This window comes from Amblyomma americanum, chromosome 1 (genome assembly GCF_052857255.1).
Source record: "Amblyomma americanum isolate KBUSLIRL-KWMA chromosome 1, ASM5285725v1, whole genome shotgun sequence".
Classification (NCBI taxonomy): domain Eukaryota; kingdom Metazoa; phylum Arthropoda; class Arachnida; order Ixodida; family Ixodidae; genus Amblyomma; species Amblyomma americanum.
This window is the reverse complement of record NC_135497.1, coordinates 58,736,968-58,752,281: the sequence shown is the minus strand read 5'-3', so window position 1 is coordinate 58,752,281 and position 15,314 is coordinate 58,736,968. Positions and strand designations below refer to the sequence as shown.

Here is a 15,314-nt window from a genome sequence, read left to right as displayed (position 1 = left end):
GCTGCTGGCCTTTTCCTCTCCGCCACGGTACACATTAAGAAACACTGAATTCAGTTCTTCACTCTACATGTGCTCATTCGCTCCTCCCACTGCTCGGTTCTTTTTCAGGGGACGTCAGTATTGTTCCCTTGGACAGCCTGTTTCTCGCATGTGGGATGTGTGGCGACCTCTTCACTACGCAGTACAAGATGGAAATGCATACCCGGCAGAAACATTGGCGTAACACGAAGGGAATCCACCAATGCACGCACTGCACCTTCACGAGCACTCGCAAGTAGGCCTTAAACCGTTTTATATCACCGTTCCTTGCTTTACGCCATCGTGGCTAGTTAACTGGAGAGATGTCCTTTCTGATGCCGAGCCACCTTTTCAAGCTGTAAATATCTTAAAGAAGCACAAATCGTCAAGTCGCCGTACAAATACACAAAGAATGCTTGAATGCCACTACTTTCGGACACAGCACAACGCAGTCATCAGCATGACTAGCAGCAGTAGCGCACTCGAAAGTGCCCCTTCGCGCTTGTTGTGCGCGCTTTGTGTTCATTTCCCATCAAAAAACACTGCCTGCTTTTTTCCAATAAGCTAACAATTACTGTACAAACGAGCCTGACGGTCGCCCTGATTGAGTTCGCTCTATCCGAATTTCGTAGTGAGTGAACTTCTAATATTAGACCCAAATTATAAAATCAGAGAAACAATAGATATATTTTAAAAACTTAGTTTGTGAGTTATGTGCGTCTGTTACTTGACAGCAAGCCCGATCAAAGTGCATTCTCAGCTGTCCACGGTGGTCATGTGCTCCCTGCCGAGAACCTTGCCGCCAACAATCTGTTTTAGTGATGCGACATACCTAATTAAGGTTGAAGCCTTCAAGGCAGGTGGGAGCAGTTACGCCTGCTTCTCGTGGCCTTCATAATGTTCCTGGAAGTCTGGGAGTGCTCGTACTTTGCCCACATTGCTTCCTCAGTTCGTGGCGCAGTAATGTCGGCGTTAACGGAGTCACCCGTGCCGGACAGCTGCGCAGTTACGACATGTTGTTACCAACGTCACGTGCGTCACCGTAGTCTGCCATGGCTGGGTCCATGCGGCTGTGAAGCTAGCGCAAATACGCGCAGAACGTATCAACTGCACAGCCTGTCTGGGCGTTGTCTACTCACGGTGGCGGCGCAGAGTGTGGAGAGCAGATTGGGCTGGTGACGCTTGCCACGTGATCGGCTGGGCAAGCCAGGCATGCCACGTGACTGCTATTCAAACTTCACTAATCGCCACCATTGGTTGATCGCCGACCCCGCTCTAATCTCTCGCACTTTAGAGGCTTTGCCCAGCCGGCACACCCTTACGCAGTGATGGGCGTTGAATGCCTTAATCCGTTGGCGCGCGCTTCGCCGGCGAGTTTTCGTAGTTTTAATGCTGCCTCTTGCTGCTTTTTTTGGGGTCTCGAGGTTCTCTTTAGAGCGATGCCACCGAGGCTGAGCGGCGCTGTTGGCCATCCGCGGTCACGGGAAGCGCGAGTTTTTTTGACAGTAGGGTCGAGTTCACGGCGCCTCTTTGATCATCCTAAGCGAGTTCCACGGCCGCAGTAGTTTGTTATATCTCAGACGCGGTGCCATTACTCTTATACACAATTTTGCGGTATCGCCAACGCCTTTTGTAATAAGCGAGTGTTCATTATAACCGTGGTCGTTATTTGCTGTCTCCCGTGCATCGAAATTGTTAGTCTGAAGCCGCTGCTGCGGTGTCAGAATTGAGCGAATCTCCCGCCTAAGAAATGGCCCGGCTGGTGCTTTTGGTATCAGCCTCGCTCGAGGACTGACGCAAGTGTACGAACCGCCCGCCAAATCTGGTTGCTCGTGCCCACCCCATCACAAGCGCTGACCTTTATTGGACGATATCGAATTGAGTTAGACATTGCGCGTGTGTGTATTTCAGAACTTGCAGAGCTGAACTGAGCTGTGGTGCCTCAGACACTGCTCAATAAGCCTGATTAGCATTACTGCTGAGTCGCTCACATTACAACATAAATACGTGTATACCAAGGTTCGCTTAGCGAGGACATAGGAAGACAATGCCAACAGGAGCGGAAAGAGAGTAAGTGAGAGACGTTAAGTCATGTGGAAGAGCTGCGTCAGAAACAGGCAAAAATGCGCCTGACACCAGCGGCAGTGATATAGGTGGAAGGTGCGAACGTCATTGGCGAAATCGTAACCTTGAAAGAGATGTCCACACATAACTAGATGCCTTTAACCTACCTTGTACAGGGTTACCTTTACCGAAGTACCGGAAGACCGCTCACTGCTGATGAGCGCGCGCTGATTGGTCCCGGTGATACATGCGCACGCTCAGCTGCCGGGTAGCTGGTGCCATCTGGCACCGTTAGTGGGATGTGCGATGTGCATTGGCGGCGCGGCCTCCCGGTACTACGGTACGGAACCGCTTACTGTAACATGGTATGGTACGTGATATGCTAAAGGTGTCTACTAACGCAGGCATCCGGAGCAGATTATCGTAGTCGTGTGGTAATTCTGCTTATACTTACCCTTCATGCACGCAGGGCTGATATCATCAGGCACGAGCGTACCCACGTTGACAAGCGAAACTCCGTGTGTAATTTGTGCCAGAAGAGGTTCTCCCGGCCTGACAATCTCAAGGTTCACATGATGATCCACACTCGTGACAAGCCCTACGAGTGCGGCCAGTGTGGCAAGAGATTCAGGGAACGCGCCCATGCAAGAAGGCACGAGGAGGTCATACACTCCCGCCGGTACCCGCTGCACTGCCCACGGTGCGGGGCTGGTGCCGTGGACGTCACCAGGCTCAGGCGACACATATGCAAGCAGCTGGGCACGACGGAGGGCAAAGAAGGTTTCAAGCGGGGTCGAGGACGGCCACGCTTAATGGCAGACGGAACGGCGCCAACGGTACGACCGCGGAACACAACGGAGGGTGCGCCGCTGCAAGGAGGAGTGAAGCGGGGCCGAGGTCAGCCACGTAAAGCTCTAGCGCAAGATGCGTCAATGCCGAGACCGTAGAAGCTTACGGGAGTTGTACTACCGCAGCAAGGAGTGAAGTCAGGTCAAGGTCGACCGCTTAAAGAGGTAGAGCAAGATGCGTCAACGAAGTAGCGAGATGTAGCGGTCTGTACTGAGTAAATAACCTTTTTCTCACATACACTTTACGTCCTCTTTCCTCAAATGAAAAGCAAAAGGAAGTCAAACATTAATGCAAAATACGAAGCCGTAGACGAGGCCCCAGAATGTGATTACAACCGATGATAGTTTGTCTGGACAATGAAGGGAAGTTTATATGTGGAGCCTTCCAGGGGATTCGGAACTTATTGTTTTTGACGGGGGGGCACGATGGATGATTCCAGAAATGTGAGTGATGCCTTTGTAGATTTGCACAAGGTCAGCCGAAAGTCATGAGCAGAAATTTTGCCGCAGAAGGAAAAGACGCGTTGACGTTAGCCTGCATCTCCCTTCGTGTGCCAAAGCTGGTGCTGATCCAATGTCAAATCAGTGCAACTAGTTACAGCATGATGTGTGTGTGACCGAACGTTTTGTGCCCGACACTGAGGACGTGCCGAGCCCTCGCCCCAGAAGTGAAGACGCTGAACCGGGGACATAATCGGTTTTTGTAGATTTAAACGGTTATTTACATCATCAGGACCTTTGTCTTCAGGTTGATCATTGTCATCATCATCAGACTGACTAAACCCACTGCAGAACAAAGGCCCCTCCCATATCTTTCCCGGTCGTTTGCCAGCTGCATCCACCCTTTTCCTGCAAACTTCTTAATCTCATCCGCTCACCTAACCTTCTGCCGCCCCCTGCTACGCTTACTTTCTCTTGGAATCCACTCCGTTACCCGTAAGGAACAGCTGTTATCTTGTCTCGCACTACATGTCCCGGCCAAGCCCATTTGTTCCTCTTGATTTCGACTAGGATGTCATTAACCCGCGTTTGTTCCTTCACCCACTCTGCCTGCTTCCAGTCTCTTAAAGGTACACCTATCATTTTTTTCTTTCCATGGCTCCCTGCGTTGTCCTTAACTTGAGGGTAACCCTTTTCGTGAGCCTCAATGTTTCTGCCCCGTAGTTTAGCACCTTTAAGATATAATTGTTGTACACTTTTGTGATTGTGAAGCTAATCACGAAAGCGACGAAGAGGGCACAGCAGCTTTTCGGTACCAGCTTCAAACGTGGGCAGTAGAAACTGGATCTTCGGATGCCGCGGTCACGTCGCGTTTGGAAGTGCTCTGCAGCCACAGGTGTTTTTCTCCCCGACGGAGGGCGGAGCAAATAGCCTATGCACAGCCGAGACAGAATTTGAATTGTTTGGTACGTGGCCCGATATCATGCGCGAATGCCGGCCCAAGTAAGAACCAATCGCTTTCAGACCTTTGTCCAACCATCCACCGACATTGCCTCGGTAACCGATGGCAAGCTGTATTAATGAGGCTTTGTCTTGGATGCCTCTCCTTCTTACTCTTGTAAACTTGAGAGCTTCGTGGGGAATATTAAGCAGCCTTTACACATTCGCCTGCCGCTGGCTCATGGCCTGCTCGATTTTGAATGTCAATCAAATCCAGCAAGCCATGAGCCAGCTTGAAGCCACTGGAGGCGGATGTAGCAAATGCTTAATTTTCATCGCGAATCTTTGCCTCTTGCTTCAATGTATAGGCGCTGTAAAAAACAAGAACCACGCAGGGCGAACGTCTACGTAACTATAAAAAGTTTTATGCACCAAGAATACATCACTGTTGTGCACTGCTTTTACTTATGCAGGTAACGCACTCATTAGGGCAGCAATCTTTAACTCCATCACTTCGTTCACACTGTACAAACTTCAAGTGCGATTTTTGACACCGCAGAAATAGAAGTCGACTTTATTTGTACATGAACATAGATAGCCCGACAGAACAAGGTGAAGGAGCAGGCGCAAGCGAACGCACCGACCTAGTTTATATCTTGTCAGCTGCAGAATAGTGGTAGTAATTATGTTGTGTGTAGAAAGAAAGCCAGTGAAACCACCAAAACTCCTCTGCAGAGATGCTTCACACATTGCACACCGTTGTAGCAAGGTGGGAATGCTCTTCGGCCAATAGAAAACAGTGGGAAAGGAGACATAGGAATGCCCATATGTTCAGTCTCCAACGATGCTGAAAACTTTCCAGTCAACAGCTCTCTGCAGCTTCTGAGTGGAAGCCAAGATGACCATTAATCTTTTTCTTTTGCTATGTCACTGATCTTTTAAACTAGTTTTACTGCCCGCTCTTTGCCAACACCTGACATGCCACAGGATAACTAAACAGCGTAAATCTCAAATTATAAAAACCTGTAATGGTGCAGCCTTCTAGAAAGATTGCGTGATGGTAACCCTCACTGGTCTACACATTCATTGGCAAGGCGCTGTCGAGCGAGAAATTGTGACCTAAATATAGCTCCTTAGCCCCTTTGTTTTCAAAAGCAGCGAAGTAGCGCTAACGTAAGGAATTACTCCTTTGTTTCCTTCATGTTTTTATTCCTGAAGGTCTGCCCTATTTGCTTCACTGAGATTCCCGAGCACCTTTTCCGCTCTGCAAAACAGTAGCAGTATAGATATGCGCAGCCTCTGGAGGAATCTTGCTATTGAAGTCGCCTCCTGTGAGTTAAAAAGAAAATTAAGACGAGGGGAAAATGGAGTTTAATGCCCCGAAGCTGCATGAGGGCTTTGTGTCATGATGCAGCGGAGAGCTTCAGATCAGTTTGGATAAACTGTGGTTCTGCATGTCGGTTGTTTGCGATGCAGCGATGGACGGATCTAGGTTAGCTTAGACTACTTCTGGTTATTTAACGTGCAAAATGACTTACACAGTACACGAGTGCTTATGTATTTCACCGCCAAGAAGGCGGTTCGACTCGCCTCGTATTGCGGCATTGACGGATACTTTAGATCAAATATAAGGGGAAAGTTGGTCACTCGCTTCACAGACGCTTCGTTACCCAAGTTTTCATCGAAAGTCACGCTGTCAGTTACGATGCTGGATGTGCTCGTACCCTGCGCCTCTATCGAGTTGTGTTTTCCGGAGGTGGCAGAAGAGGCAACGATAGCGCTAGCACTCGCGCCGCCCAAAGTGGGAAGCATTGTCACTGACCCACAAAAGGCGTATAACAGCTACAGAAAGGGTTGGGTGTCTCTTGCGGCACTAGATATTCTCAAGAGTAAACGCGACGTACCTGAAAGGTAAGTTGAGTTGATATGGACACTGGCTCACTCGGGGCTGGAGGGCAACGAATTTGCCCACCGGTTCGCCGGAGAGAAACAGCGGGGAGAGGAAGGTGAGCCGCACTCCCTATTTAGTTATAGGAACATAACGAATCATTACAAGACGGAGAGGCCACGTTACCGCGATCCTCACAAATCGCTTAGCAGAAAAGAGCAAGCGATCTAGAGGCAGATACAGGCAGGATCTTTCCCGCACCCTACCTTGAAAGCAAGATGTACCCGGAACGGTAAGAGAAGAAATGTTATTTCTCCAAGACTCAGTTAGTGGCGCGCTACAACACGCCATTGGAGCATGCGATTTCGTGAAGGCAATCCACTCACCTCTTGCCTGCACGACTACCTCAACTCATCCCTCATCCTCCCTAATCTAGCGATGGGAGACATTGCTAACCAGCCCTGCCCTGGAAGACCAGCTCGTCGTGATCTCCAGGGGCCAGGCGGCTAGAGAAGCATATGGGTCCCGTGAAGAGCGAACCACTTCCAACGACAGCGTCTAAGAAGACGTCGAGCTGGGCTCAATAACGTTGTTTCTCTCTCTGCTATTGCTGGCGGGAAAAATGAAAAGGAAAGTGCAGGGGCCTGCCCATTGGCTCAGGCTGAGCCACAACCAACGTTGGCCACAAACGCTGCTACGCTGCTCTCTTATCTTTCGAATCTCCTATTTTCAGCAGGTGGCTGGCGTTCCGCTGTATATGTACTGTATAAATGCGAGCGTGTGCCGAGACTGGTTTCACTTGGTCACCATTTGTGGTAAAATTGTGGGCCATCCATTCGGCGCAGAGGGTTTGGAGCGATGTCAAACGAACTGCGCAATTCCGCGCAAAAAGTTTTTAGTCGAATTCAACACTGGCTTGTGCGAGGGATTCGTGCCGACGACCTTTAGTCCTCAGAACCGTAATTAGGGACTCCCTTCGGAGGGTCGTGGCGGGCTAACCGGTGGTCGCAGAAGGATACGGATGGTACCAAAGGGGGTATCCAAATTTGTCGAAAGCTTTGGAGAACACAACTTATCTAACGCTCTTCATTTGATTTCGCAATCATGAATCATTTTAATATTTAGCCATATGTACCCAGCCATCGGTTGCGACTGTGTACCGGCGGCGCCAGGCAGAGTCTGACGATCCCAAATAAATTGCTGGCCATGCAAAGTATATGGAAAGGGATAGGGACCGCCTGACCAAGTAAAACCAGTGAAACGAAGCTTTTGCTTTGCACTTGTCACTAGTATAGTGGAGATAAACCTCAACCATGTTTTGTTAGTTTGTGGCGTTGATCAATGGAGATTATTGGTGAATATTTGTTCGTGGAAAGGTACGTACTGATTAGATAAGCAAAAGAAAAAACAACCACATGCCGCCGGTAGGAACCGTGCCGATGACCTCCGAATTATTAGTAAAATATTTACTAATAAATTACATTGGTGAACACCACAAAACTAAATAAAAATAAACTATGCTAATTGGTTTCTTTTGTAACTTCATGCGTGTTTTCGAAGTGCGCGCACCTTTTATCACATTATCTGGCGATCCTTCAGAGCTTCGGACCATCACGACTAACGTGCTCCTTCCTATCTTCCTGCCACTAGGCTACTTATAAATACGCCCTACACCTGTGTATAACAGTTCATTTTTGGTTCTACTGACTACACTGCTGCTTCCCTGGTCTGGCATTACTGTGAGCACGCCACGGCTACGCTACAGTGGCGACGAGGATGGACATCGCCAATGCAGTGAAAGTCAGCACAGAACAGGAACCCACGCAGAACCGAGAGACCAAGACCGTCATGGCTCGGCACATTCCGGACTTCAAAGAAGACAAAGATAAGTTGCAGCCGTACCTTATTAAGGTAGAAGCATACCTCAAAGCTAATGCAATTGAAGATTCGACTAAAAGAAGCATTGCTGATTGCCGCGTTAAATACGCATACGATGCAGGTGCTGGAAGAAAAGTTGGTTCCGCGCAAACCAAATGCGTTGACGTATGAAGAAGTCGTCGAAGTTTTGAGTGAGCATTATAGTCCTAAGAGACACGAAATCACTGAAAGCTTCTAGTTCTTAAGGAGCTGTCAGGAGGAGGGCGAGCCGATTAATGAATTCCTGGTAGGAACTCGCCGCATAGCTGACAATTGCAATTTTGGCAGTGCTTTGAATCGCATGCTACCAGACCGCATTGTGTGTGGTATACGGTCAGGTGCCCTGCAGAAGAAGCTACTGGCAAAGCAGAAATTAACGCTACAAGACGCTGAGAGCATGGCCCTTGCAGCCGAGGCTGCGGATAGTGGCGTAAAACGCATGATCGGACCGGCAACGACACCCGTGTTAAAAGTACAGGCGCATCAGAAGGAAACTGCTGGACGAGACGAGGGCTGCCGCACATCAACAATGCTCAAGGTGCGGTAGTACGAAACGTAATGACCCATGTTGCTCCCGGTCTAACGCTCGTTGTTACCGCTGTGGACGACGGGGTCACCTCGCAAGGAAACGTAGGAGCCGCGGGGCTCGAGAACAAGGCATGGCGAGGATGGATGGATACGGCTCAACCCTTTAATTCGGGCGGTGGCTCAAGCCACCTAGCCATGACTTATGAAATTTTACTCTTCTCTTGATTTTAGCCACCAATCTGATAACCTTCGCTTGGTCACTTCTACCCGCTTAAATCCTACTTTCCCTTCACTGTCCTTAAACCCCTATGCCTTAGATAAATCAGCCCCGCTGCTTTCCTCTGTAGGGTGACGCCCTTTACGAGGACGACGCAAAATAACTCCCTCTTGGGGACTGAAACCTCAGCAGACCAGGAACATGAAGCCGCCCACATTTGGACTTTGGTATCACAACGAAAAAGCTGTCTGGAACCGCCGATCCGCTGAACATTTGCTTGGGGCGGTGTGCAGCTGACCATGGAAGCCGATACCGGGTCGCCCGTTTGTGTCATTGCGCGTCAACTGTTCGATAAGCATCGCGGCAATGGCCGAAACTGAAACTGTCCAGTCTGAAATTAGGCTCCTACACAGGACGCCTTCCAGTATTTGGGGAGCTTGAGCTCCAGGTTTGTCATAAAGGGACGACAGTAAAGTGTGCGCTGACCGTGTTGGACTGTGCGGGACCTATCCTCTGCGGTCGCGATTTATTCAAACATCTGAAGAGCGCAGGTGTTCCGGTCGTTCGTTATGACGAGGACTTAGCGTCAAGAAAAGAAGCAAGCGAATCCAGCGTGAACAGCATCTTTCATTACTACCACGACGTATTCTCCGAGGAACTGTAACTAATCAAGCGTCCTTTAGCCGGCCTGCAGATGAAGGAAGGCGCCGTACACAAGTTCTGTAAGGCCAGACCTATTCCATACGCGCTGCGCGATTGAGTCTGTCTGTTGTCTGTTGTTTCCAGTACGAAAGAAAAGAAAAGTGCACAGGCCTGCTCACTGGCTCAAGCCGAGCCACAATCGCTACCACGTGCAGATAGTAGGAGAGTTGAAAGATGGGATAGAAAGACAGGATAGTACAGACGCGCTAAAGACAAGGCCGATCCCGGAGGCAGTGCAATACCGGGCCAACAGATGGCGGAAGTGAAGCAACCTTCAAGCACACCGCCACATTTCCAAAAATATGTCCAATATGTTAGGTTCAAATGGGACCCGTATCAGTCCCTTGAACGAGACCGTGTAGTTGCTCTGGGCGTACTGTCGCCGGTGGCACTCTCTGAATGGGCAACGCCCATAGTCACAGTGCTTAAGACGGCGCAGTAAGGATCTGCGGTGATTTCAAGGCCACAGTAAATCCCGCGTGTGCAACTGAGCAATACCTTTTGCCAATCATTGAGGATAATTTTTCCCGACTACACGATGGGGACTATTTAAGCACTCTCTATTTACGGGGTGCATACAGTCAAGTGGCGCTAGATGATGACGCTAAGAAAGTTTGTGTCATTAATACGCCAAAAGGGCTATTTTTCTACAACAGGTTTCTTTTCGGGATAGCCGCTGCGCCTGCTATATTCCAAAGAAAAATGGATGAGGTTTTGGCTGGTCTTCCAGGAGCACAGGCTTATCTGGACGATGTGCTCCTTTCCGAAAGAGCGAGTGACAGCGGTGAGACGCTGAAAAACTTCTTAGAGCGCTTGCGAGAGCGTGGGGTAAAGCTAAGTTTCGATAAGTGCAAACTGCGCAGCCCAGCAGTAACTTATCTAGGGCATCACATCGATCGCGATGGGCTTCATCCGAATGAGAAAAACCATGACGCTATCATGCAGGCACCCAGCCTATGTAATGCATTCGAGCTACGTTCGTTTTTGGGTATGGTTACTTTTTACGCGAGCTTTCTGCCGAACATGTCAACCACTCTTGCTCCATTGCATCAACTGCTTGAAAAGAATGCACGCTAGCTATGGAAACAGCCTCAAGAGCTCGCATTTGAACGCGCCAAGCAAAACCTTAAAACAGCCACGGTCCTCGTTCATTTCCACCCTTCGCAGGAACTTAAAATTGATAGTTACGCGCCTCCGTACGGTGTGGGAGCTGTCTTGTTTCACACGACTGGTAACGATCACAGGCCCATCGGGTTCCGCTCGCGAACAGGCGGAGCGCAAATATTCACAGCTCGATCGAGAGGCACTGGCACTAGTATTCGGCGTCACGAAATTCCGTGACTACCATCTAGGTCGGGAATTTACCCTGCTGACTGATTATCAAACATTGCTGGGCCTGCTGAGATCAGACAAGCAGACGCCTCCAGTGGCCGACGCTCGGATACAACGTTGGGCGCACCACCTGGGAGCCTACCGGTACCGGCTACAGTATGCACCAGGACGACAGATGCTGAACGCTGACGCCCTGAGCCGACTTCCGCAGCGATCTCCTCAAGCTGACGTCAACTGTGAGCCGCCAGAATATGTGCTGTCACTGAACCAGTTGAATTATGGAGCCGTGACAACGCGTGAGCTGAAGGCATTAATGCCTTTCGACCCTGCTGGTTGAGGTCAAACAATACATACTACATGGGTGGCCCAGAAACGCGAACGGAATGACCCGGGCCGTACTGCCGTTTTTTGACCGGAAGCTCGAACTATTCATAGCACATGAACTGGTGTACTGGGGTAATAGGGTCATAATACCAACCGAAGCTAGGGAACGAGTGCTGCCTCTTCTACATGAAACACTAAAGAGTTCACCGGCAATGAAATCTGTCGCGCGTTCTTTTTTCTAGCGGCCAGGTCTTGACAGAAATATTGAAGAGTTTTCTGCTCAGTGCAAGAACTGGGTGCAAAATCTGCCGATGGCAGCCACGGCCCTCTCCGTTAACTGGCCTGAAACAGCCGAAAGGTGGTTCCGTATTCACGTTGACTACGCGGGTCCGATCTGCGGAAAAAAATGATACTCGTAGTAGTCGACGCGTATACCAAATTGCTCGAAGCAATACCTTTGTCCCATGCGTCAGCGCAGACTACCATTAACTGTCTGCGTGTCATTTTCAGCAGGTTTGGATTACCCCGCAAGATCGTTTCCGACAACGGAACCCAGTTTACCAGTCAAAACTTCGCGTCGTTCTTGGCAAACAACAACATTGAGCGCCTTCGATGTGCTCCATACCATCTTCAGTCTAATTGTGCGGCAGAAAGGGCCGCGCGAACTGCAAAAGATGGCCTTCGGAAAATGAGAGAAGGGAACCTGTAAGAGAACCTAGTACCGTTGCTTTTTAACTATTTATTTACCGGAGGACACCACGAAAATCGGGTAAATCCCCAGCAGAGCTGCTTTTGGGCTATCAAAAGCGCTCACGCGTGAACACATGCAAGCCTTCAGCACTTCCGGGACCAAACGAGAACAATTGACTTGCTGCCACTACTTCTAAGTGAGGTGTATGCCCGCAATTACGGTGCGGGGAGTATCTGGACGCCTTGCCATGTGGAGACGACGTCTGGAGCGCGAATGGTGACCGTGGAAACATCGGACGGAGTCGTCCAGCGGCACGTGTGCCAGGTCCGCCCGCGACCAGAAGCACCAAGGGATAACCCGGCAGTAACTACAACCACCACACATTGCAGTGCGCCAGACCAAGCAACACAACTACAGCATCCAGAAACAGTGAGCCCGGATGAAGGCAGTTCTGCTCGGCGCCCCCCAAATGGCACCGGTTCCCCAGATCTTCCGGCACCAGATATTCCGGTTGCCCCGTTGAATACCGGTGTCGCCCAACAAACTGAGTCTTGCAAGGGTGGTCAAACGGGCTAGTTGGTAGCTCATATTTGGAAAGAAAACAGCGCACCTTTAGACACTGTGTCGTTATATCTGCCATTGTCCGTGTCTAAAGGTGCGCTGTTTTTTTTCCAAACTCTGAGACGCTCAACGAGAGAACACAAGCCAGTGCAACGTTTTCATTTCTGAGGAGGAAGGAATGTTTCAACTTCATGTGTTTTCGAAGCGCGCACCTTTTATCGCCTTATTTAACGATCCTTCAGAGCTTCGGACTATCTCGACTAACAAGTGCTCCTTCCTATCTTCCTGCCACTAGAGTACTTGTAAATATGCCCTAAACCTGTGAATAAACGTTCATTTTTGGTTCTACTGACTACGCTGCTCAGTAATATATATGTGTCCGTCAAGTGTCCGTCAAGTTCTCAGACTGAGTTCACTAAACAAAATGCGTGTAACACTGAAATCATTTGTGCAGCACCATTTCGAAATAGTCTCCCTTGCAGTCTATACAAAGCTTTCAACGCTTCTTGAGGTCTTGGAACCATTTGGAAAACGCTTCTTTTGGCAGGGCTATCAGCTCCTTTGTCGTGGCGTCTTGAATGGCCTCCACGCTCCCCGCCCAGCGACCATTTAGGGGCCTCTTCACACGAAGAAATCAGAAAAGATCGCACGGGGAGATGTCAGGCGAGGATGGCGGATGGGGAAGTACAGTATCGCTGCGCTTGGCGAGAACTTCTGGCACGCTGAGTGCAGTTTGCGGCCTAGCGTTATCGTGGAGAACGCTCCAATGTCCAGATGCCCATAAGTGAAGGCGGCGGCGTCGCAGTGCGTCACGCACGTTTTGGAGCACTCAAATATAAAACTCCTGATTCACCGCCTTCCATTGTGCGAAACACTCGTGGTGTATGACGCCTCTGGTTAAAGAAAACTATCAGGGTAGTCTGTTTTGGTCTTCTGTCACCGACCCTTTCTCAATGCCGGAGAGCTTGTGGACCGCCATTTGGCGCTTTGCTTCTTTGGATGAGAATCTTATCGAAAATACCATGCTTCCTCTTCAACAATGATGCTGTCGACGAATGCAGCATCCTTCTCTGGCTCGGACCGCAAATCAGCGCTCACTGATGCCCACGTGTCCTTCTGGTCCTGTTTGAGAAAGTGCGGCACAAGTCTGGCAGTCAGCTTCCGTTTCCTCAAGATCTCACGCAAAGTTTTGTGGCATGTTGTCTTACTAATAGCGAGAGCATCTGAGATAGATAGATATATGGTTCTCTCTCGCTCAAACGATCGGACCACTTAGGGACCGCCGCAGTTTTACATCTCTATTCTGGAAATTCTCCTACGAATTACTCGTAACCTTTGGCGGAGCTGTGCTGGGTACGCTTCCCAACCACCGCACTCCACACAGCATCACTACGGACCTCACACCTGTCCACTAGCGACCCAGCCGCCGTATCATTGAAGAGTAGCCCGAATTAGGGCCCCTTCCCGCGCCCACAAGAACGACGCAGCCTCGGTCACCGAGTCTAACTGATATGACCACTGACACTAGGTTCCTGGTGCCGACCCAGCCTAGCCCGTTGAATCCAACTGTCATGGTCACTGACACCCGGCTCCTGGCCCCGATTCTTTGCAACCCACCGCGAACACCGCCATCTCTTCACGGTTCCGTGTTCGAAGACACTGAGGATTGGCTGGAGACCTTCGAGCTCGGAGCCTGCTACAATGGCTGGAGCGACGAGCGCAAGATCCATAATGTATATCTTACTCTGGAAGAGTCTGCCCGGACGTGGTTTGAAAATTTCGAGACTACACTTCTCACCTGGGAGACGTTTTGCCGGAATCACCTGGCTACATTACCCAACGCCATCCGACGGGAGAAGGCTGAAGCGGCGCTGCACTGCCGAAATCAGCGTTCGAACGAAAGTGTGCGCATGTACATCGAGGACATGGCCCGTCTATTCAAGCGTGTTGACCCCAACATGACGAAGGAGAAGCTTCTCCATCTCATGCGAGGGGTTAGGCAGGAGCTCTTCGTAGGCCTCGTACGCAGCCCACCCCGCACTGTTGCGCAATTTCTCACCGAGGCGACCACCATGGAGACGACGCTCCAGCAACCGGCCCGCCAATACAATCGAGACATCCACAGCATTGTGCCCGAAACATTTTCGTCGTGCCCCAGCGGCAGTGCAGACACCTTGCGCGGACTGAATCGGTCAGTTGTCCGCAAAGACCTCTAACGGTTCCATCCGCCCCAGGTTGCGCCTGCGCCGCTTTCAGCGCTGACAGAAGTCGTCAGGGACGAAATCATCAGGTTGCGCAGGCACCTCCTGTTTCAGAAGCGCCGCCCCCGTTCATTGCCAGACCCACGTACACATTCGTTGTACGTCGCACGGCGAACTACGATCCCGCTATTCCGACGACGTCTATGAGCAGCATCGGCACATGACACGCAACCGCACCGGGCCACGTTATAACCCCAACGTCTCCCGTCAGTAGCAACGCCCCATATTATGCAGCTGCACTTGCTACAGCTGAGCCACGTCCTCGGAAGTCGGATTTGTGGCGTACACCTGACCGTGGGCCTCTGTGCTACGAATATGGGGAGCCCGGTCATCTCTACCGAGCCTGTATGTAGCGCCAAGTGGGTTTTCGCGGTTTCTGTCCCGACGCACTTCTCCTCAGAACGGTGAACGACTGCATGAGATTGCGGAGCATCTCTGGGCTCGCCAGAACCGAGTTAACTCTGGAAGGCGTGAGTCCAGTTCGCCTTCGCCTCTCCGCTATCGCGCTTCCAGCCCCGGCTGCCAGAGTAGCTCTGCTGGCCGTCGCTTGCCCAGTCCGCGTCGGGATAACTAACACCAGCGA

General features: G+C 50.5%; 1 protein-coding gene and 1 pseudogene across 1 annotated transcript; both read left to right on the top strand.

The window, feature by feature from the left end:
- The first annotated feature begins 167 nt into the window (after positions 1-167).
- Positions 168-3,057, top strand: LOC144133024 (uncharacterized). The gene is made up of 2 exons (XM_077665818.1): positions 168-274; positions 2,552-3,057. Exons 1-2 carry the CDS (start codon positions 189-191, stop codon positions 3,027-3,029), a joined length of 564 nt encoding a protein of 187 aa, XP_077521944.1. The 5' UTR covers positions 168-188; the 3' UTR covers positions 3,030-3,057.
- A 4,917-nt stretch (positions 3,058-7,974) lies between these two features.
- LOC144098117 (uncharacterized) lies at positions 7,975-12,638 on the top strand (annotated as a pseudogene).
- The last annotated feature ends 2,676 nt before the right edge of the window (positions 12,639-15,314 follow it).

Excerpts from the sequence above, each read along its gene's own strand:
- LOC144133024 (XM_077665818.1), top strand. The coding sequence starts at position 189 with ATGGAAATGCATACCCGGCAGAAACATTGGCGTAACACGAAGGGAATC. Across the intron at positions 275-2,551 it reads ACCTTCACGAGCACTCGCAA|GGCTGATATCATCAGGCACG; the intron begins GTAGGCCTTAAA and ends TCATGCACGCAG.